Below are 21,849 nucleotides of genomic sequence, written 5' to 3'. Positions count from 1 at the left end.
GCAATTATTCTTGAGTTCAAGTCTGTGTGGATAGAAAATTCCTAATCATAATTGAACTAATAAGTAATAAATAACCTGTGTCTCTTATTGTACTATGCTTAAAACAGTTTGTCTTTATTCTGGCTGTTAACTGTTGCCCTGTTTGATTGCTTTTAAAGTGTGACTCCTGCTTTAGGACAGGGAGAGTTCATTTTACTTACTTCTCAGAATTCTGTGAGGGTTAGAATTTGATGGGTTACTGCTTTGTTGTAAAGGTTCTTGGGATAAACTTAATTTTGGGTCTGCACTAGAGGGTTTTTACTAGAGGTTTTTTTTGTTCCACCTTTTTGGATCTGAGGGTAATTCTGCTTATGAAGAATCCGTTAAATTTATTATTTCTATTGACATTTCCCTGTGGAAAACCAGCCTTCTTATTCTGACTCACAAAAGCCAGAGGAATAGGAGCTTTGGGTCTTATCTTACTTCTTCTGTAGGAATTACTAAATAAGCTGCAATCATAAAACTGAATGTGCCTTTCTACTGAATATTTTGACTTTCACATGAATTTTTAACTTGAGTAGAACTTTCTTTGTCCCAGGATAGTGAAAATACCTTCCACTCAGATGTCTCCCTGAATAGGCAAGTAATTGGTAACACTCTTGGAGGCATTCTGTGAGAAGAAAGGATTTTGCAGGATTGAATCTGCCCAGAAAGTATAGATTGAGAAGATAGTGAAGAAGTGGATGCATTTTCTGCGTGAGCTCATCATCCAGAGCGCGAGTTGTTTGCCAACAGGAAGGTGCAGGAGCCGCAGGCTGTGTAAACACATGGGCCTTGGAGATGCCTTCCAGGAGGAGCTGTGTCCAGCAGCTGCTGAAGTTTGACTACTTCAGACGTTTCAGGGGTGCGAGGAGAGGGTTACACACTGTTTCCTAAGACCCGTGTGATTTAACGTTCAGACACAGGCTCCTGAGGGAAACAAGCCAAATGTTGCAGTATATGGTGCTAATGCTACTGTAGTTGTCAGTCTCTTAAGGCATGAAAAGATAGGTTGGGGGCCAAGTTCATACTATTTTACCTATGTTAATCTGTAGTTCCTTGTTCCTGCGTTTCTAGCAGCAGTGTTATCTGCACAATTTGTGCATTGAAGCAGTGCATGTTTTGTGGAGAAGATACTCTCTTTTCTCTGTAGCTCTTCAATTATTTAATTAAACATTGTATCTTTATCATCCTGGAATAAAAAATGTTAATGTAGGGTATGATAACAGTGAGCACCAGTTATTTTAGGCACTGAGAACTGATTGAAAAGCCACCAAATTCATGTGTCTCCTTAGAAAGTTCTAGCTCTCTTCCATAGTCTGAGTCTGTACAAAGTGTAATGTGGTATCAGAATTGTAAGAAAGATAATTTTAAAGAGAATGCAATAAATTTTAATAATCTTATACACTCATTTATATAAAGTTGAATTACTAGAATATCTTCCGTCCCCCCGCCTTGATTGTGAGAAAGCTGTTTTACATGTTCTGAAATGCACTGAGCTGTACGATTTTCTCTTAAGAAATTTATGAATTATAAACTTTTTTTCCTGTGGAAGAGGACACAACTGGTTTAAAGATGTATGCAACATGTCTTGGGTGATAGCAATGTAAATTCTTAAGAGAAAGAAGCTGGAATAGTGCACTTTTTATTTCAATGCTGACAATATCTGAGTGAAATAGACACACAATTTTCACAACCAGAATAAGGAACAGGTTTGCAAAATATCTGAAAGCAAAACTTTCAATTTTCCAGTGATGGTCATAAAGTAAAAGGACTATGAACTCTGTATAAGTAGAGGAGATGTACTAATTCTTTAATTCAAGGTTGTTACATACTGAGCCAGCCTGTGTGCTCATACTGTCTCATTGTTCTGTAAGTCCTGTACTGGTTTAGCATTCTCCCTTTATTTTTATTTCTTTTGAAAGGGAAAAGTGAAGTGAATGCTGAAAGGCAAGGTTAAGTTTGCCAGTGATAAAATATTAAAATTATGAAGTGGTCCTCTGAGTTCTTCTGCCATAGCTGCTATATTATGCTATATGGGTGTTATCTTTTAGAGGAGCACATATTACTTCAGAGAAAGACCTGAATAATTTCGGTTTAAAGCTGAGGTTATTGTACCTGAAGATTGTACTGCAGAGTGATATGTGCATTTGCAGGGATTTAAATGATGAACATGATGTTGTGGCTGGGTTCTGGACTCAGTGACAGGATTGTAGCAAAGCTATCTAAATTAAAGAACAATTTAGAGAGCTACATGTGGAAAGATATAACAGAACATTGGGCATCGCATGAAAATCTGATGCAACTTTCTCATAGTTCAGAATTTCTTTACCACGGAAAACCAGCCAAATTCTCCACTTTTCCATGGCTCTTTCCAGCTGGCATGCAGATAGCACAAGAGGTTGTCCTTCAGCAGAGAAATGCACAGCTTCTTCCCAGGAAAGATCAGAGGCATGGATATTTTAGTTTCCTCTTTAAAATCTTTTATGCTTCTTTTCCTAGCAACATAAACACCAAGAGATCTTACTGAGATTGAAGTTTTTGTATGTTGTTTGACTCCCTGTGTTTTATCATCTGCAAAAGTTTTTTCCTATCTTGTATCACATTTAGAAAATGTAATAGTATCGTATCCTTCTTATCCTTAACTTATGGTTGTGCCTTCTAGCTTTAACAAATACAATTTGTTCTTTCAGGGGGTGCATAACTATTCAAGGATTGCATACAACAGGAACAAAAGGAAAGTATCTATGTCGTTAGATACTGAGTCCCAAATGGAGTAAGAAAAATGAGCTAAGTTAGAACTTAGGTTGGAATACTCATGAAACGTGGAGAAGTGGTATTAGAAGAGAACATGTTACAGATTCTGGGTAGCCTGAGACATCAACATAAAAATTTCTATGGTTTTCCTATAAAACTACACTGAGAAACTCTATATGCAGTTTACAGTTGAAAGATAATAGCAGTCAGTAGCTGAATGTTCACATTTAATGATGGACTTGTAGAAATGTCACTGTTGTTTATCCTTTGCTAAAGCCAACTCTTAACCTATGATCATAAATGAGAAGCTTATCCTTTATATGAATAAGTAGGAGGAAGAATTCTGTGGACTCTATAATTAGTAATAAATCTATTTGAGTTTAGAAGTAGATATGTTAGTATGTCTAACAACCTTGACGCATGTCTATATCCAATATTATTGTTCAGGAGAGAGATCACATTATTGTTTTGTTCCTAGATTTCTCCGTATTTGAAATTGTTTCCACTGGCTGCTGCTGCCACCAGTGTTTCCACCTGTTGTGCAGCAGTACTGTTTCCAAGAAGCAAACGTGAACAGTGGTTTTTGCTGTGGTACACAGTTTTAGTAGCTAATCTAGAGAATTTGAGACTTTCAGTCATTGTGTGCAGAGGATTCTTATGAAGTCCGTGATAAAGAGATGCAGTCTGTTACAGAGTGCGGTATCGTCGCAAGCGCTTTGCATTGCTCCTGATGTTGTTAATTGGGAGCTCATAGTCTTCCTTCAGATATGCAAATCTAAAGCAGTCTCTCACTGCTTTTGACAGGATTGAAAGAAAAAATTAGTCTTTGTATTTTCCTCAGCTTCAGCTCTGTCTTTGACTCAATAGGATCACAATGTATCAGTGCCAGAGTAAAGAGAATGTTACGTAGTTCTCATAGTACCACTGAGAGGAATTATCTGAAATTCTCACCTTCTTGCTCATCATTCTGGTGTGTCTGTAATCCTGTGATTGCAGGTCAGGGCTGCTTCCTTCCAGGGCAGAGATAAGTTTCTCTTGCTGCTTATTCCCCATAGCTTTGCAGAGCCACTGCAGCTCTGAGAGGGAATTGGGTTCTGTCCATCTCCACGTATCATTAGCGTTGCTCTGCTGTCTTTCAGTGCTGCTTTTTCTTCACTGGTGATATCAGAACTATTAGCAGTGCTGCGTAATATTTATTACAGGTACTATTTTCTGCATTACTTTAAGCTTGGCCCATGAAAGAATAGTGACAATTTCCAGCTCTTATTTGAATTGGAGAACCTCCACAAAGGTTTGGAGACAAAGACAGATTTTTTGGCTTTCTTAGAAATAAGTTTATCTAAATTATTTTAAATTATCGACAGCAAAGTTTAATTTCCCTGCTAGTTTATTTGCGCTGGAACTATGCTTGCTGTGAAACAAAGTTTTCCATAGGTCTAGTTTATTTGGTCAATTTAGTGCTTCAGGTTTTTGCCTGGGTGGTGTGTGTTGGTTGGTTGATTGGTTTTGGTGTGTGTGTGAGGTTTTGTTGTTGTTGGCTTTGTTTGGTTTGGTTTGTTTGTTTGTTTTTCCCCTGCTGCTCTGTAGTCAGTCTACATTGAAACCATAGATCATAAAAGAGGAAGCTGAAAACTGGTTTGCGTTGCTAGGAATCATAAAATAAATTATCTCAAGGTTTCTCTGTCTTTAAGAGCAAATGAAAAGATTAGTGTAAAAGACAGTTCTGTAATGTGTTTCATTTCATATGGTGTTTCTCTGAGAGCTCTGTTATTCCGTTATCATCCCTAATGACTGTAATGTGTTGAGTCACAGTACTGTTTTTTAAAAGCTTTCACTTTTTTGTTGTTCTCAAGGTTACATTATGCAAAATACAATGTTATATTTTGTGCACTATAAAAATATTTTTGATCCTTTTATGAAAACTGAAGTAGCTCTGGTCTGGGGAAGAGGCTTTATGCCTGTTTCAAGTATTGCAAACTGCTATAATGAGCTGCTGTTTCTTCCTCTGTCTGAAAAGGTATAGGTTGTGTGTCTTGACTTCAGAATTATTCTAGGGTAATTCTTGCATGCTCTTGCATTGGTAATATGGTTTAGCTATTGACCACAAATTTCAAACCACTAAGAATTTACAAAAGGTAATTTTGCTGTTTAAATCATTTTGAAGGTGAAAGAGAACTACTTCTACTTCACCATAACTGTGTGAAAAGTCGAGGTGAAAATATGAGGGACATATTAAGAGAGGAAAGGACAGACTTCTTGTTCTATTTAAATGAATTGCATTATGGATAAGAATGAACAAGCAAGTTCAATTAAATACATTATTCAAAACTGCTGTTTTAGCTTGATAAAAACTCTACCAATCATTTTCATTACTGTGCAGCTTTTTTCTTTACTTTCTGATGAAGTAAGACACTGTGTCTCTTAATGCTTTTGTAATGTGCCCTACAGAGTTTTTATGCTAGCTGGCAGCAGTCTTTGGCTTCTTTTGGTGTACTTGTTGCACCCCGAAATTCTACTGCAGATATGTCAGAATTGTGAGTGCTCAGCTTCACCATCAGTATGAACGGACACTTTGCTGAGGAGAGCACAGGTGTGGTTAACTCTCTGTGTTGGAGCCCCTGGTCTGATAGAGACTGGTAAGAAGAATTTGTGTAGTAAAGAGAAAGATATTAAGCAATTTAGTCAACCAGGTTAATATTTACTATGATTGTTTTGTGCACTTAAACCTTGGCTGTAAATGTATGCTCCTGCCTTTTCCTCTGCGAACTACTGAAATTCTTCAAAAACTCATAACTATAATATACTTAGATATGGAAATACTGAGGGTATTACACAAAACAAGACAACAAACCTCTTCACCAAAACAAACAAAAAACATGAGCTGTAATATTTTTCTGGTCTCATTCCACCCTTGCTGAAGCTTTTCCCAAAATAATCAGTCTTTCATAGATACTGGAACAAAGCAATCTCCTTGATGCTTTTTCTCCAAATTTTAAAATAAGGAACCAAGGATGAACTGCCAGGAGTTGTGTGTGGGTTTTTTTTGTTTGTTTGTTGTTTTTTTTGTTTGCTTTGTTTTGTTTTTAACAATATATGCTGCTGCTTGCTCCGTTTGCATCCGCTATCAACAAATATATTCCTCAGGAGTCTGGTTTTCTTAAAAGCTGGAAGAGTTCCACTGCAGGGAGCCAAAGGCTGCTTCTTCCTTGCCTTTGTCCATTCCAGGAAGCTTTCTTTTGAAGCGTCTGTGGTGACTCACACTGATTGAAAACAATATGTTTTCACAAGCAATTCTGTGAGTGCCCATGTAGTGACTGAAGAAAGAAGTTAATGCCAAAAGGTGTTTTTACTCTTTTCTTTAAAGAAAATTACAGGGATTTTTTTTTTTTTTTTTTCCCCAGAAAAGACAGTAAAGCATTTTAAGATAGGACAGTTAGAAACTGAAAAGATTGTATAGCTTTAGTGTTTCTTAGGTACGTTTTGGAAAGGATTACTGGAGTCAGTTTTGAGTGAATTTTGAGCCTCTCAGGTAATTGTAGTTTTCTGCTTCTAACCAACTCTTACTAGGTATACGAAGAGAGAGAATGAATTCCATGAAATCAAAGAGTTCTCTGTTTTATCAGACTGGAGAATGTAAAATAAGGTTTTTAAACTGTTATTTGACAGTTTTCTTCTGGTGTGGAAGCAGATTCCTCGGATGCAGTTGGCTAGTCAGCTGTGCGTAACGCACAGGAGAAAATCCTTGTTTTTCTGAGGAGTCTGTATAAATCACCAGGCTCAAACAGCTGTAGGAGAAGGGCTTTGGTCAGGTAGAGGGGCAGAGAAGAAAGGGCAGAACCTCTCAGCTTAGGCATTATATCCACGCCTGGCCCCATGCAGAGGATGTGCAGGGCATACTATTTTGACTGTTGGCAGATTCCATATTGTAATGTTTTTTTTTTTAATTGTTACAGAATTATATAGCATGCTTGCAGGGGTAAAAAAAGAAGATTACAAATTGATTTTTGTCTACACACTAAGAAGACTTGATGCGAACATAGTTAATAAAATGCTACTGAGAATTGTGCCTTGTTTCATACTCAGCTCAGAGCAATATTCCTCTGTGAGGTTTATCAGCAAAAGATTTATTGATGGTACGGATGTTTCTCTCAAACTTTAAAAGGCACGCTTGACACGTGTTAACGCTTGTGGGTTTGGTGTAATCTGGAGGCACAAATATGGTCTAGATTTTTGGGGAAAACTGTCCTGAAAATGTTTGCTTTCTAATGTGAAGATAAAATAATACTTCATTTAGAAAGCACTATTGAACAGAAGAAAGAAGAACTGAGTTTCATGAAAGGATTAGGGTATTAAGAGATCATATGAAGTATGTGTCTTTGTTCCTCTTTAGATTTCCTCTGCCACCTTTCTTTGAGCCTCTCCTTTTTTGCCTTGAAGTCCTTCACTAGAAAATGAAAGAAATACTGCTATCCTAATTCATACTTCATTTTGTCAGGATAAATTGGTTGATGATTATTAAAGCTTACGGTACTGTGATAATGATGCATAAAGGGGGAGCTCTCTGGTTGCCCACCAGACTGGCATAACCTTCTTAGAACAGCATTAATTACAAGTAAGCATCAGACACAGTATTTCAGTAAAAATAACCAAAAGAGTCGGTTATGTAGAAATATCTTTTCTTCTTTCAGCTCTCTGAGATCAAGGAGAGATTGGGATAAGACACATTAACAAGCTTTTCTGGTTCCTCCTTAGAATTACAACAACAGCTGCTTGTATGATGGACCTACGGAGATATCCGCTGGATGAGCAGAACTGCACGCTGGAGATTGAGAGCTGTAAGTACTTCTGCAAATCCTACTTACTCTGTGGTCAACTGCTTCAGAGTTATTTCTGCCTGTTGTTTTTTGTTTGTTTGTTTGTTTTCTTTTTTAACATGCTACTAACCTAGTTGTCTTTCTGTCTGATGACATTTAGATCCTTGTAAGCACATGCAAAAAAAAATAGCTCTCCAGATGGATTAGTAATCTGTGGCACAAGGATTAGCAAAAGTTACTCTGTGTTTTGATGGACAATTTGCAGCTTTAAAAGTCTCATTCAAATGCCTTGTTGGAATTCATGTGAAGAGCACGAGGATTATTATCAGTTCTTTATCCTCCTTTACTGCTGAACTGCGTGGCAGCTTGTTTCCATTTATAAATGACAGCAAAAGGTTAGATTTGTCCTTGCAATATGTGTTTTGTAGGTTTTTTTCCTAACTTCTGTGTTGTAGTTAAACTTTCAACACATGCAATACTGTCTGTTATACATACGTATTTAGTAGCTGGTGTCTATCAATCTTTCTGTGTAGATAAAACTTGTGTTGTGAAATAAAATTTTAAATCTCTTTTCACTGAAAAATCTTTAGGAATTCTAAGTACATCAGTGGAAAAAACATTTATGATGCCTTTTATAAAGACATTATTATAAACATGCATTATTTGGCACTATAAGATTGTATCAGTACTTTCAAGATACGATTCCTTTTTCAGGAGAACCATAGGTAATACAACTGGGTGTATTATATGGAATGTCACAAGCAAAATGGAAATTAACAGCATGTTTTAAGATACACTACACAAAAGTGTGTGTATTTTTAAAGTAACTTGTGTTTTATAAAATATTATGTGGGATTTCTGTGTGCAATGACAACAAAATGACTGTGTTACAGTCTGGAAAGAACTTGGTATAGCTGAGCTGCTTTCTGCTATTCTAGAAAGCATTTAAAAATACTCTTTAAATTTTTGTCCATCTTTCATTCATTTTAGTGTAATTCAAAGATATGCCAAAATTCTTTCCCAAATCGAACTTCTGACACTGCTGTGTGAAATAATTTACATGCATAAAATAAGCAAAATGAGTATTTATCATTAAAGTTCACCTCTTCTGCATGCTGAATTACTCCAACAGCAAATGTGATGAAGGACTTTGCTCTTTTGAGAATGGATAAAATCATGGTTGTGTTTGGTGGCTTTTTTTTTTCTCCCCCATCATTATAGAACTTCTGTTGACAGTATTTGAATCAAAATTTCCTACCTGCAGACTTTTACCAGTATAGTAGGTTGATTTTAATGTGCAAGAAAACTACTGGCGTAACTGTATTCAGGTTTACAGAGATTTTTACTGCGGATGTGGCTTGCTGTGCTGCTGGTGTCTTTTAATTGTTGTCGTAGTGAGGATCTGGAATTTTTCTTTTTTGCAATTGTGTGTGTAAGGTGTAAAGCTGGAGAGTCAGGGAACATCCTTTCTCTTTGTTTAGAGCATTGTTTAACTAGTCAACAAAGGCTTGCCATCTCTTTGCATTGCTGAGATGCCTGAATCTTCTTTAGATTCACAAACTAGATATCCCCTGCCTGTCATGCTTGCAGGATCTATTCTGGGAAATATTCCCCAAAAATACCAGGTCAGTTGTTATGCAAAACTGAAAATTAAATTATATCCCTGCTTTTCAATGAGAGCACGTGTTTGTGTTCAGACCTAGATTGTGGGACCTCTATGCTGAAATTCCCCTTTCATCTGATTAGAAGCTTGAAGCTAGATCAGTTATCTTTCAGGAAGCAATCCTGGAAAACATGGTATTGAGCTCTCAAAATTTTTGTTTTTCCCATTTCTTTGTTGCTCTGGAACAAAGAAAAACATACCGAGTTTCTCCTTTGAAGCATGTTCTCACATTTTCCATAGTGTATTAAGGATGTGGCATTAAGAAGTGAATTATAGCCCTGCTGTCTGAAGCCTTTGCAAACAGGGAGCTTGCCACTCAGATGTACTGACCAGGGAAAAAGGGCAGAGTTCGAACAGCACGCACAGGCTTTGCTGATGAATGAGAAATAATTGTTTTCAGGGTACTTCATTTATATTACAGCCTGAGGTGTTTGGATCAGAAATTATTAGATTATTTTTTTTTCCTGTTTCATGACAAAAAGGCCACAGAAAGCACAGTAAGATAAGTTCAAAACTTCCATTTGTTAATAGAATCTAGAAAAAGCCAGAAAGAACAGAGTGGAAAGAATATAAATCCTCCCAGTGGCAGTGCAGCCCAATATCAAACACTTTCTAATCAGATCATCTGAAAGCTCATCTGCAAGAGAAACAGAAATCATCAAGGTGTGCTCAAGGTGACTTTAGAAATACATTTAAGGCACTGAAAGAAAGAGAAAAAGAAATCAAAGATGCCTTTTGCTGAAGCTTTGAGTACTTTGCAGATGTCTGTTCTGGCCATTGATCAAAGGTATAATCAGGTCATACAGGACTAAACGGTTGGATTCCAGGAGCCAACGAGTCAAGGCTTTTCTGGGTTAAAGGCAAATCTGCTTGATACCAGGCAAGAGACTCTGCTGATCCCCAGGGAGTGCGGTGTTCAGAAAAGGAGGATACCGTGGAGACATGTCACTTCCAACAATTATACAGTGACTGGAAAGCTAAATACATGGCTTTTGGGCCACTGAAGTTTAGAATCTTAATAGTGGCTCTTTTTAAAAAATATTTTAATTTTCTTCCAATTTATCAAGGCTGGCATAGGATCCTGTTCCCTTTGCCCCTTCAGTGAAGTTTGTTTTGCATAGTGGCACCTCTCTCAGTAGAAGCTGACCTTATGAAAGTGTCCCTTTTTCCTACTTGTTCATCATCTATAGGTTTCGATGTCTTAATTTGGATTCTGTGACAATTTAGCCTGTATAGCACATTGTGAGGGGAAGAAAACATAGATTGTTTAGCAAACAGTGATGAATTCCACCTCTGTACCCACACAGTCCAATTCAGCAACATCAGCTTATAGTGTAGCTTCCTTAGGACAGGTGCTTCGTTCTTTGTCCTTCGTAATTTTGTCTCCATTATGTTGATAAGAGGTGTAATTTCAGGGGCATAATGCACACTGACAATGAACAGGAAATCCTTGACTCCTCTCGAGTGTGTAGATAGGATGATTCTGTAAAAGCTAAAAAAACCCCAACCCCACAATAGATGATTCTTCTGGCTAGTCTGGAGAGGGGAAGGATATTTAGACTAACCATCAGTGCAAATGATCAGGGTGGGTTGTGTACAAATGAACCGGTGTTTGTAAGGTTTTGGTAATGCCACCACTCCTCACCCAACTAGGAATTTGGGTGAGGAGTTCAGAATGGAACTCAAATAGTTCCAAGATATATTACCCTATGGGTAGGAAAGAAGGAAGTGTATTTATTTTCTTTATATCTCAGTGCATCTTTGCAGCAGTCTACATCTTAGAAGCTCTCATAACACAATCACAATGTGGTACTGTTAGCAAATGAGCAAAGAATTATACAGAAGCTCTGCAACAGCTTTTTAAAGCTTTGAAGTAACCTGGGCTTAAATTTAAAAGGGACTCCAAGATGCTAATATCCAATCTCTGCTTATCAGCACTGGACAATATAGGCAATGTAAATTTCCATGGAGAAACTCATAGCTTAAAGCTTTTTTTTTTTTTCTTTTTAATCATTCTACAGTTGAATATGGAGAATATATAGAATCATAAAGATACAAAGACAAAATGCAAACAGCTCTAAAACTTCTGAAGCATTTTGACTTTTATATCCAGTCAGAGCTAGATTACATTTATCCTTATTGCACATAACCCTGCCTTTTATTAAGGGATTACTGGAAACAAAAAGGGCCCAGTTCAAAGAATCCATATTCAGAGAGCACCAGATTCATTGGCTAAAGGTTTGGGGAAGAACTAAATGTTGGTGAAAGCATCTCTGATGCTGTAGAAAGATGCCCTCCAGTATTAAAGAATATATTTCTAACAATTACTGTGATAATCTTATATGCAATAAATTATGTGGAAGTGTCGAAAGCTAATGGATCGGCACTTTACAATTCTGTTTCCAGAAGGTATGAATTTTATGGGGTAAATATTTTATTTTATTATTTTATTTTATTTTATTTTATTTTATTTTATTTTATTTTATTTTATTTTATTTTATTTTATTTTATTTTATTTTATTTTATTTTATTTTATTTTATTTTATTTATTTTTTTTTCCTTTAGCTAAACTGAGTAGCAGGATCTCTGTAATAACTTATCATACTCTAGGCAAATGTTTTTCTCTTAAGTCTAGTATCCTTTACAAACACCTTGTAACTGGTGATTTCTCAAGAAAAATAAATATTAATAAGTGCTGTTGGAAAGGCCATCTGTGATACTGTGACGTATCTTAGGTCTATATAACCTGTGATCTGAGATTATAGTTTATTTTCATTTTTTTCCTTGGAGTACATATATTTTTATTAGAAGTTTGCTGTACTTAAAATTGCTTATAGCCTTGATTCAGTCAGTAGGCAATTCAGGTAGAATCTTTGCTCTATGTAGAATCTATCAGTAATATTCATTGTTCTGCCAAGTTCTCCTATTTTGGTTTAGGTTCAAAGCAATTGCTTCTAGTTGAGCTGTACCTTGCTTACCTGTGATTTTTCACTTGCTGCCTGGTGCTTCTAAGTGTCAAACCTGATCATTATTATTTGTAGAGTCACAGCTGAAACTACACAGATCTCCCAAAGGGGCAGCCAAGCTCTGCTCAGTGCAGGACGTGTTGTCTCCTGCCAGTCGGAGGTCGAGTTACACCAGAGCCTGTTGTTCATGTTCTTAAGTAGCCATTGGCAACACCAGCAATTTTGTGATCACTGGGTTAAGGTGACAGTACTTCTGGAGTTTGGCCTAATGACACATTAGTTTATCATACTTTTTGCTATCCTTGTGACAGCTGTAGGTGCCATTACAGCTTTTATGGACTTTTACGAGGTTTATTTGCATTGGGTTCATAACAGCTAACAAACCTGATTTTGCACTGGGATGTGACAATAATCCTTTCCCTCCTCCTTTTTCTTTTTTAACCAACAAAACTGTTATTGACAAACAGTGTTTTGCTATGCCGTAATGCCTGGCTTACTTGGATTGTAGAGTTTAGTGCTGAATGAAGGTTTATTTAGGACTTAGTGAAATGACCTAAATAACAAACTGCTATTTGTAAATAATGCACTTACTCCATCCTCTGCCAAAAAAATTACATGCGGCAGTTGTCTCTCACTTGCAGATAGAAATGGCAATGAGTGGTTACTGTAATATTTTTGTTGTGGAAGAGTGAAATGTTTCAGGATTTATATGTAGTGCTAAGTCCACTTCCAGTTTTCAAGCTTTTTTCCCTTTAGATGTGTCCAATTCATGATGAGCTGAGAATATCTGTCAAGGTTTCTGTGAGAAGCCAACTTCAAATACAATTTAGTCTATGTTTTAAAAAAAGAAAAATACCGTCTACATTTTTTGACAGGAGTTTTATTCAACTAAATCCATGTCTTGTTACAAAACTAAAACACTTTGTGGCAAGTTCAGAGTTACTACAATTTATCTGACTTCTTGTTCATACCAGAAGACTTTGAATGTGTAAAGTTTTGTATAAATAAATAAATATTCCTTGGTGGTTTCTTTCCCCATTCCCATGTAAGCAGTCATTTTACTTCGTTCACAGATTTAGAGAAATATCTCTTCACTTTACAATTCCCATACACTGTGGATTTCAGATGAGAAAAAATTGAAATTGTTTTTCTTTTGAGGAGAGAAGATCATCAGTTCTTCTTCTTCAAGGAAAACAAAATGACTGAATGAAGTTACTGTGCCCACATGTTAGGTCTCAAGTTGTCTTTTGAAAGGAAGTTAAAAGGAGAGGAGGGATTTAAAACAAAATTCCAAAGGTTAGGTGATTCTTTTAAAAAAAATCATTTTACATCATTCTAGGTGGTGGCAGTGGTGCTGAAAGTTAATAATGGCTTATCCTCCATAGTACCATTTTTACTGAAATAGTCAATAATTTCTTCAACATGGTACAGCTTCTGTGAAATAGTAATATTTATCAGATGCTGGAATCGCTTGACCTCAGGTTTTATGCTTTAGAAGGTAAAGGAGACTGATTATCTCACAGTGATCGCATCCCTGTGAAAAGAATTGAAATGTTTCCACAGTCATTTTTTTTCCTAAGTGGTTTTTGTGGTGGTGTTGGTGGGGTTTTTTTTGTTTTGTTTTGTTTTTCTCCAATGTCTCTCTGTGTTTTACAGGAAATAAGTATCAATTCATTTTAATTATGACAAATCAAAATATACTTAATTGATTCACCTTTCACCCTTTGATCAAATTATACTCAGTTCCTGATGTCTTTTGGAGACAGAGAAGCAAAAAGTAATCAGTTGGGAAACCCATGAAGCTGAAGCTAATGGCCAAACCAGCTTTGTTTGATACTTCTTCCCCAAGGAAATAGTTTTAAAATGTTGATCATTTTATCTCAAATAGTAGTTTATGGTAATTTTAAGGGACAAGACAAACATCTGTCTGGATACCTTATCTCTTCGAATTTAAATAATAAGCAGTACTGTATGTGGCTTCAGATATTCTTTTACTCATCAGGATGTTTCAGGAATAAGAAGTAACTGTAATTGTCTTTATTTCATTAAATTCAATTACGTACATTTAATGAATGGGGTTTTTTAGATGAGTGTGCAAAACATGTAGGAACAGGACAGCAATTGTTTCAAATCTGTTATCAGTCTGATCTGTATGTGCAATTTGCCACTGATAACAGCAATTCAAATAGTTATGCTAATGCTGAATTACTTCAGTGGGAGAAGGACTAGAAAATGCAAGTTTTAGTCATCATAAAACTGTGGATTCAGATGAAACTTGACAAGCAGTTCTGACCTGTTTACAAAACTAAAACGTTAAACCAGAATCAACTCATTCCCTACACTGGGAAACAGTGTCTCCTCTTTCCCTGCTGCCAGCAATCAGAGCCTTGGGTGAGATGTAGCAATGCTCCTTCAGGTTCCTCCTCTGTTTGAGGAGAGCTGAATTTGCTGCTGGAAGGACAAGCCAAATGACCAGACTTGCAGCCTGCTCCATATTGGGTCACTTTCCAGTGATACTATGCCATTTCCCTTAAGTTTCTAAGGAACTGGAGCTTCATCTCTCAAATGTGAGTTTAATCCTCCTCAGTGGCTCTTATTAAAAAGAAGAAATATCTGTATTCTCCAGCAGGGTTGGGGATTTTTGTTTGAGTGGTTCTGTTTTGTTTTTCCTAAATTCTGAATTTCCTTTACTTTTCTTACTGATACTCAAATGCAAAATATTTTATTTTTCATCACCGAACAGGAAAACAATTTCATTGTTTTTGTTTCAGCAAATAGATGACAGAGTGAATAAGAACATCTTTAGTTTTGATTATGACACTGGATTTGGGTGGAAGAAAGCTTGACTTTCAAGTAGACAAGGCTGGGAAACATTGTTTTACTTTGGTGGAGTAACAGAGAAGAAATTGAATTAGCAGAAGGATTGGTAAAGTTAAACATCACAATCTTTTAATTCCTTTGATCAGTATATTGCACCTTTCTAATGATGAGAGCTTTGTGAAACAAAGTTAATTTTGTTCAGTTGCTCATGTTACTTGGTACTGGTAGTTCAGACTGTTCAAATTTCACCCGCGTCTACAAAATAGAACCTACTTTCTGTTACTGGATGCAGTTCCATTTTCCATGTATTATATCTCTATATTGAGTTTAGAGGTAATATTGCTTACAATAGTAGTAGTTCATTTAAAAATAATTCAGTCATAGTATTATCCATATTTAGGCAATTCTAAGGGAATTAGTTGTCATTTCTATCAGTCTAATGCTACTATAATTGGTGTGAGAAAATGTGATTGCAAATTTGCAAAGGCATTGCATGGGTGTGCAAATTGTGGAAGGAGTACGACACAAGGAAATTATTCTAGTTTTAGAAATATTCCTCATACAGAAGCTATTAATAGTATTCAGTACATATTTGACACACTGTCCAAAATTATTTGGATGGAAATTCAAGAGAGTTATGTCTTTTAAAAATGAAAATTTCTAACTCTTGCATAAAATTTCTCACGATGTGCATTTGTTTTGAGTCAAAATGAAATGGAAATAAAACTGTTAGTACTCTATCCTCAAAAATATGTTTTATGAAAAAAAAACATTTATAAAGGAAGGGATATCTAAGATGAAAAAAATCGTAAAGATCATAGTCTCAGTCATTTATATTGTATTTATAAAAGAATTGGGGCTTTTTTTTCTACTGTTATATAATAATTTAGATATAAGCTTTTCAATGTTGCTTTTTATGTGGGGAAAGAGAAACTACTAAATAGATTATTGATAGGTGCTTATGTTTCAAGGCACACTTCAAGAATAATTCAGGATGGAAGGGACTTCAGGAGGTCTGTAGTCTAACCAGCTCAAAACATAGTCAGCTCTGGGATCAGACCGTGTTGCTCAGGGCTTTGTGTAGCCTGGTCTTGAAAATCTCCAAGGATGGAGAGTGCAAAACCTCTCTAGGCAACTTGTTCCAGTGCCTGACCCTCCTACCAGTGGAGAAATTTCATTGCAATTGTGGAAAGGAGCCACGTTGTGGATCTGGTTTATCCTCTCCTAGCATGCTGCATCTGCATCAGAATTAAGTATTTACTGATCTGAAACAGAATGTAAGTGCTGCGCAACGTGTATTGTAAAAAAGTCTTAAGTCATGTAACTGTGAATGACAATGTCATGAAAATGCTCTGAAAAAAATAATATATTGCACAAGGCATCTGACAAAGGCATCTTTGAGTTAATGAGTTAAACTATACAGTTTTTCTTCCACATATGATCTTCTGGTGCGGTATAATCTGATCTGTATCTTGATTCGGTTACATATATAGGATTCTCACGGTACAGGCTGACCCGTGTCTGTATACCTTGTCATTCTCAATCTCTTGTTAAAATTTAAAACTCTCAAAATAAGGATTCTTTTCCATTGAATAATGATCTAAGCATTTTTGTTATAACGTTTAGCTCAGTAACGTGTTTCTTCTCATACATATCTATAAAGGCAATTCTTTGTATTCTGTAACTGCACAATGTATGGAGCACAGATATGAATAGCCAGCTTTGCAGGAATACATTGGAAATTCACTTAGGTTACAGCTTTGAAACTTATGGTATGTCATATTTCCACTCTTCAACTTCAGAGCAATGCACTACTTACCTTTGCTATCGTACAGGCTCGCCTCATCTTGTGAACAATGTGTTACTGTAGCCAGAATTTGAGATGTTCTCTCAGCCTAGGCGAGGATCTTACATAACAATGGGGTAGAATAACAGAAAAAAACAAGGAACTGATGGAAGCCAGTGTTCAGCCGTATGTCTAAGAACGTACCTTTCCACATTGACACTGTGTGCAGGTACGGTGCTCCAGAAAAGACTGTGCAATATTGGAAATAATAACTTGCAGCAGTAGTAGTCTACAAATATCACAAATGGAATCAAGTACTGTGCTGAATCCACGTATCTTATTCATGTGTGAAAGATGATTATCCAAGTATTTGGTTTTTGCATAACCTCATACAACATTTTTGTGGAAAAATCACTGCTTTTATCCTATTTTCTGAAACAGTTAGATTGACAGTCAAGGTGTATTAGAAGTGAGTATGTGTTCCAATAGCAGACAGAGCTTTGTTCAAGGCAAAGACCTGTTGTGGGCTGCTATGAGAACTAGTTTCATAAAAGCAGAGCAGACACCTGCACATAACCGTGTGAGAGCTCATCTGTGTGCATCAGCAGCTCTTCAGGAAAACAAGAATTTCTTTCTGAGCACAGCCTGGAACAGCCAAGTCTCTTCAACAGCTCACTTCTGGAAGACTGATCTGTGCCAAACTGTTACACAGACAACCTGAGTGATACTGAAATGCTGGTAAGTTAAGTTTTTGCTTGTGAGTTTTCCTTCTATTCCTTTGGGGATTTTTGGCTTGTGTGCGTGTGTGTGTGTGTGTGTGTGTGTTTAGGCCTTTATAAACCGTTACCTGATACACATTCTATATTTTGGGGAAATTCTGGAAAGGGGCAGAGAACACACGAGTAGATTCTTCTTTTTCTTTTTACCTATGAATCCTCTCTGTCATCTTTTCTTTGCAGAGCCAAAATGAGTAATAGAATCAGTAACACTGGTGACTCCTGTTTTATCAGAATTATTGTTCTAGGGATGGTATCCATGTCAAGGAACTTCTCATTCACCACGTAGAGCGACCATGAATGAGCAGGGGAGCAGATAGCATGAAAGTGCTGCAAGTGCGAAGCATTTATACTGTAAGTTGCTGATGTTGCTGTAGCATACTTGGTTTTGGTGGTGCTATATACACGTACTAACTAGTGTTATTTTCCTTTTCAGGTTTCAAGAACAATTTTCTGCAATTCCAGAAAGATCCACAGTCTTATTAGGTAATGCGTGATATTTTCTGCTGCAGTGCTTAAGTTCCTATCAAAGTTTGTTCTCTTGCTGACCAACAAGAACTAGCTCTTGCTTATATCTGTTTTAATTCATTTATGGGAAGCTGCGATTAAAGAAGTGGGGTTTACATTTTACTCTAAGGGCAGAAAAACCTATACTTCACTGTGTCCAAAATGTGCATATAACCTATAATGTACTATGTACAGCACAGCATTCTCTTTTTCTTTTGCAATGTCTCTTCATGTGTTGCTGATAAGACTGTGGGATTGAATGTATGGGTTTGGAAAACTTACTTTTGTTATAAAATTACAAGGTCTTTGCTAAATATATTGGCTTTCTTAAAGAAATAAAACAGTGTTTTTAACTGTTGTATCTGTGTGTTTCATTGTAAGTATAAAGGAATTGTGAACACAGTGAAATGTCAGGAACTTTTAAAGTCTGAGGGAAGATGACTACAAGATTGGAATCCCTGGCAGCTATTTTTCTATTTTTACGTACAAAAAATATGTAAAAATGAGATCCATAAAATATTTTATATATATACATATATATATAAAATCTTTATTTTGGATAGGAGATTTTGGAAGTGAAGAAAATATAATTAACATTTTTACTGTGCACATTCCTGTCAGTTTTTGCTACTGAGTGATGCATATATAGACTTTTAGTCACCTTTTTTTTTGAAGATACATCTTTTTGCAACTAAACAGTAGGCTCCTGTTTGCATATATACTAGCTCTTATTTGACCTTACAACTGTACATAGCGACACTTCTGTGGCTCGATGCCAACTTGTTTTTGATTTTACGGAGTTAAAATAAAAAGGATATTTGATGGTTTAAGTCATTATGCCTGTTACAAATGGCATGGCTTGTAACATCAAATCATAAACACATGGATGTAATTATCATTTAAGGATAGTTTTCATAGTTTTAATGACCTTATCTGAATAGGCATCTTAACATGTTCTTATAGTTTAAAGCATATCTTAAACTGACTTGCTTTTACAGGGAGCTCTCTAGTCTGATTAAGTTTTGGCCTGGGAATACTGAATCAGAATTCAAAACTGAAGCCAGAGTACTTCATCTCCACCTCATTGCAGCCATTTGTGAACAACGGTATCTTGTGACTGTCTTATGACCAGTGAAAGTCAGTCCCTCTCTGGCACTGTTCAATTTTTCACTTTTTCTAGTTTTGAAGTGTCTGTAAGTAATCTTTCATATTTTTAGTCCACCATTTCCTTCTGGTATAATATAACCTTGAGGTAGAATATTGCAAATGCAAATGGCAGTTTCACAGGGATCCTGTAGAACAATCTCTCATGGTAGTGTTGCAAACTCACATTGAGGGCTTGTTATTTTAAAAGTATTTTCCATGTGGTCTTTTCTGTTTTTAAAATACCATTAGTAATGCTTGTCAGCAATTTACTGTGGAGATAGAAGGCAACAAAAGAATTAGACTCTTGACACTTGAGGATTGTTTGAATTGTTTCTATATACCATATTAGACAAACAAATTTTATGACACTTGATCCCCTGTTGAGACAAAGCCCCAACTCAGCCTTTGAAAAATATTCTTCTGTAGACATAGACAATGTTTACAAGTATTAGGACTTCCAATTTCATTTAGACTATTCAGAACACATTCACTCCAGGATGATGTGCTTATAGGCCAAGAATGTGGTCAAGGTTGGTTGAGATTTTGCAGGGGGAGAAAAATAATGTTAACGGATGAGTTCAGTTTAAAAAACTGGAATGTTTTATTTAGGATTCTAGCTTTTTAAGAGATATCAGATAAGTACTTGGAAAACTTGATGTCTAATGGAATTCAACAGTAAAGCAAAGAAAAAAAAATCCAACAAAAAAGGACAGGAGGAGACTGTTACAGGTACAGTGTTCAAAAGCACGTTGGGATATCCTGACATGAATAAACAAATAATGATACATCACCAGTTGATTTCAGGAAAAGCCAGACTAGGGAGTTAATCAAATTCTCTGCAAGGTCCAACCAATGCAGAAAAAATATTCCCTGCTGCCTTTTTTTTTTTTTTTTTTAATACTCCAGTACTGGTTCTGTTTCAAACTCTGTTCTGTGGTGCAGACAGAGATCTTGTTAAATTAAGTCTACAAATAAGAATGAAATCAACATTTTTAACATCATCTGAATAATATTGTAACATCTTAATAAAAAAGATTAGTGACTATACCTTTGCTATTGTAGGCAAAATACTGTCGATGCTCTTTAGGTTAATCTCTTGAATCATTCTCATAGCACTATACTTTAGAGGGAAAATTAACTATGTAGAGTCCTGAAATGTGTTTTAGTTTTGTCAGCACAGAAGAATAGGAATACTTATTTGTCTTGCACCATTCCCTAGAGAAACACATATAGAAACAATAGCATTAATTTTGTTTTTTTCACAGCTGACACTCAGCAAGTTTGATTCACAGACTAATTCTGAGGGTGCAATACTGTTGCGGGGGACAGGGGGCATGTGTGGTGATGAGAATTACTGGTTTCCCAGGTGGAGTACTGAGACCAGGTACATATCAGACACAGCCTTTGAAACATAAAACTCATTTAGTATTTTTTCTTGGAAGCAAAGGAATCAGCTGCAATATCTCTTGGTCAGTATGCTTAATGAAAACCAAGTCAGCCCAGTATTAAATATCTGCAGAGATATTCTCTCTTGAGACAAAACAGAGAAGAGCTGGGCACAGGATGTAGGTATATTTTTTCTCATGGACTCCAGCATGGTAAAAACAACAATTTAATCTGAATATTCTCAGTTGATTTGAGAGTATGCTTATGTGATTAGGAAAATATAGCTACTCACAGTAGCTACAGCAGTATTCAAGGATCTCATCGGGGTTAGATAGCTGTATTTCCCTTAAGTAAATCCAGCGTTGCCCTTTTCTCAAATCTGGTTGCAAAAATAGCTCAGAGTTTCTCTCTTTTAGTATCTGGTTTGCTACCTTTAGTGTGAAGTGTTCTTAGTCTTGCATTCAGGTGAGATTTGATGACTGCAGTAGTAAAAGTTACTCTTGACAAGAGACATGCTGGAATTGCCATAGTGCTGCTTCTTTTTGAGACATAACCCCGTTTTCAGTAGCCTATGTGTGGCAATCTGACTCTTTTAAAGGAAAGAAGTCTAGTTTTCCTGCACTTGTGTTTCCTGCTTGAGCATAAGCCAGCACCTTCCACTGACTCAGGCTCCTGTGACCACTTTTGTATGTTTGTTTCTTCTTGGAATAGGAAAGTCTTATCTTGAATTAATACTATGATATTACTGTGGCTGCTCTGGAGATGAGAAGGATCTCAGGTTATATAGAAACAATGTAATTTTGTGATATCACTTGCTCTTACTGGGAAAATACCGTTGTTCTGAATACAGGATTTTTTCCTTAAATACAGGGATTTAGGCAACCTAGAGCAGCTGCTTGTTTTGTGTATTTTTGGTTTTGTGTTTTTAATTTTTTAAATCCTTTTTCCCTTCAGGGATTTGGATGATTGTGGAAAGTATTTTAGCCAGAAGGTAGAACAAAGCTCACTGGGGAGACTCCAGCTGGGACTGAAAATACAGCATTGTTGGTTCCACATGTTCATGAGTTAACATATGAGGCCACTTGACCAGTCAAAAATGAACTCAGTCTGTTAAAAAGGAGATAATACCTGGTTTTAAGTGCTATTATTAAGGGCATATCATTCTGTTATGACAAATATATTTCCAAATTTCCTAATTTGCATATGAATA

At 36.3% G+C, this 21,849-nt stretch overlaps 1 protein-coding gene across 2 annotated transcripts in view; it reads left to right on the top strand.

Annotated features, from left to right (window-relative positions):
• The window catches only part of GABRB2 (gamma-aminobutyric acid type A receptor subunit beta2), a gene marked incomplete at both ends in the record, with an annotated part of 143,931 nt that overhangs the window by 68,843 nt on the left and 53,239 nt on the right, over positions 1–21,849 (top strand). For both annotated transcript variants that reach the window (XM_082063821.1, XM_082063820.1), the window contains one exon: positions 7,528–7,610. In XM_082063821.1, the coding sequence (XP_081919947.1) occupies positions 7,528–7,610 (83 nt within the window). The remainder of the gene's footprint in view (positions 1–7,527; positions 7,611–21,849) is intronic.

This window comes from Streptopelia decaocto, assembly GCF_964273445.1.
Source record: "Streptopelia decaocto genome assembly, chromosome: 12".
Taxonomy (NCBI): Eukaryota; Metazoa; Chordata; class Aves; order Columbiformes; family Columbidae; genus Streptopelia; species Streptopelia decaocto.
This window is presented reverse-complemented; position numbering and strand designations above follow the sequence as displayed.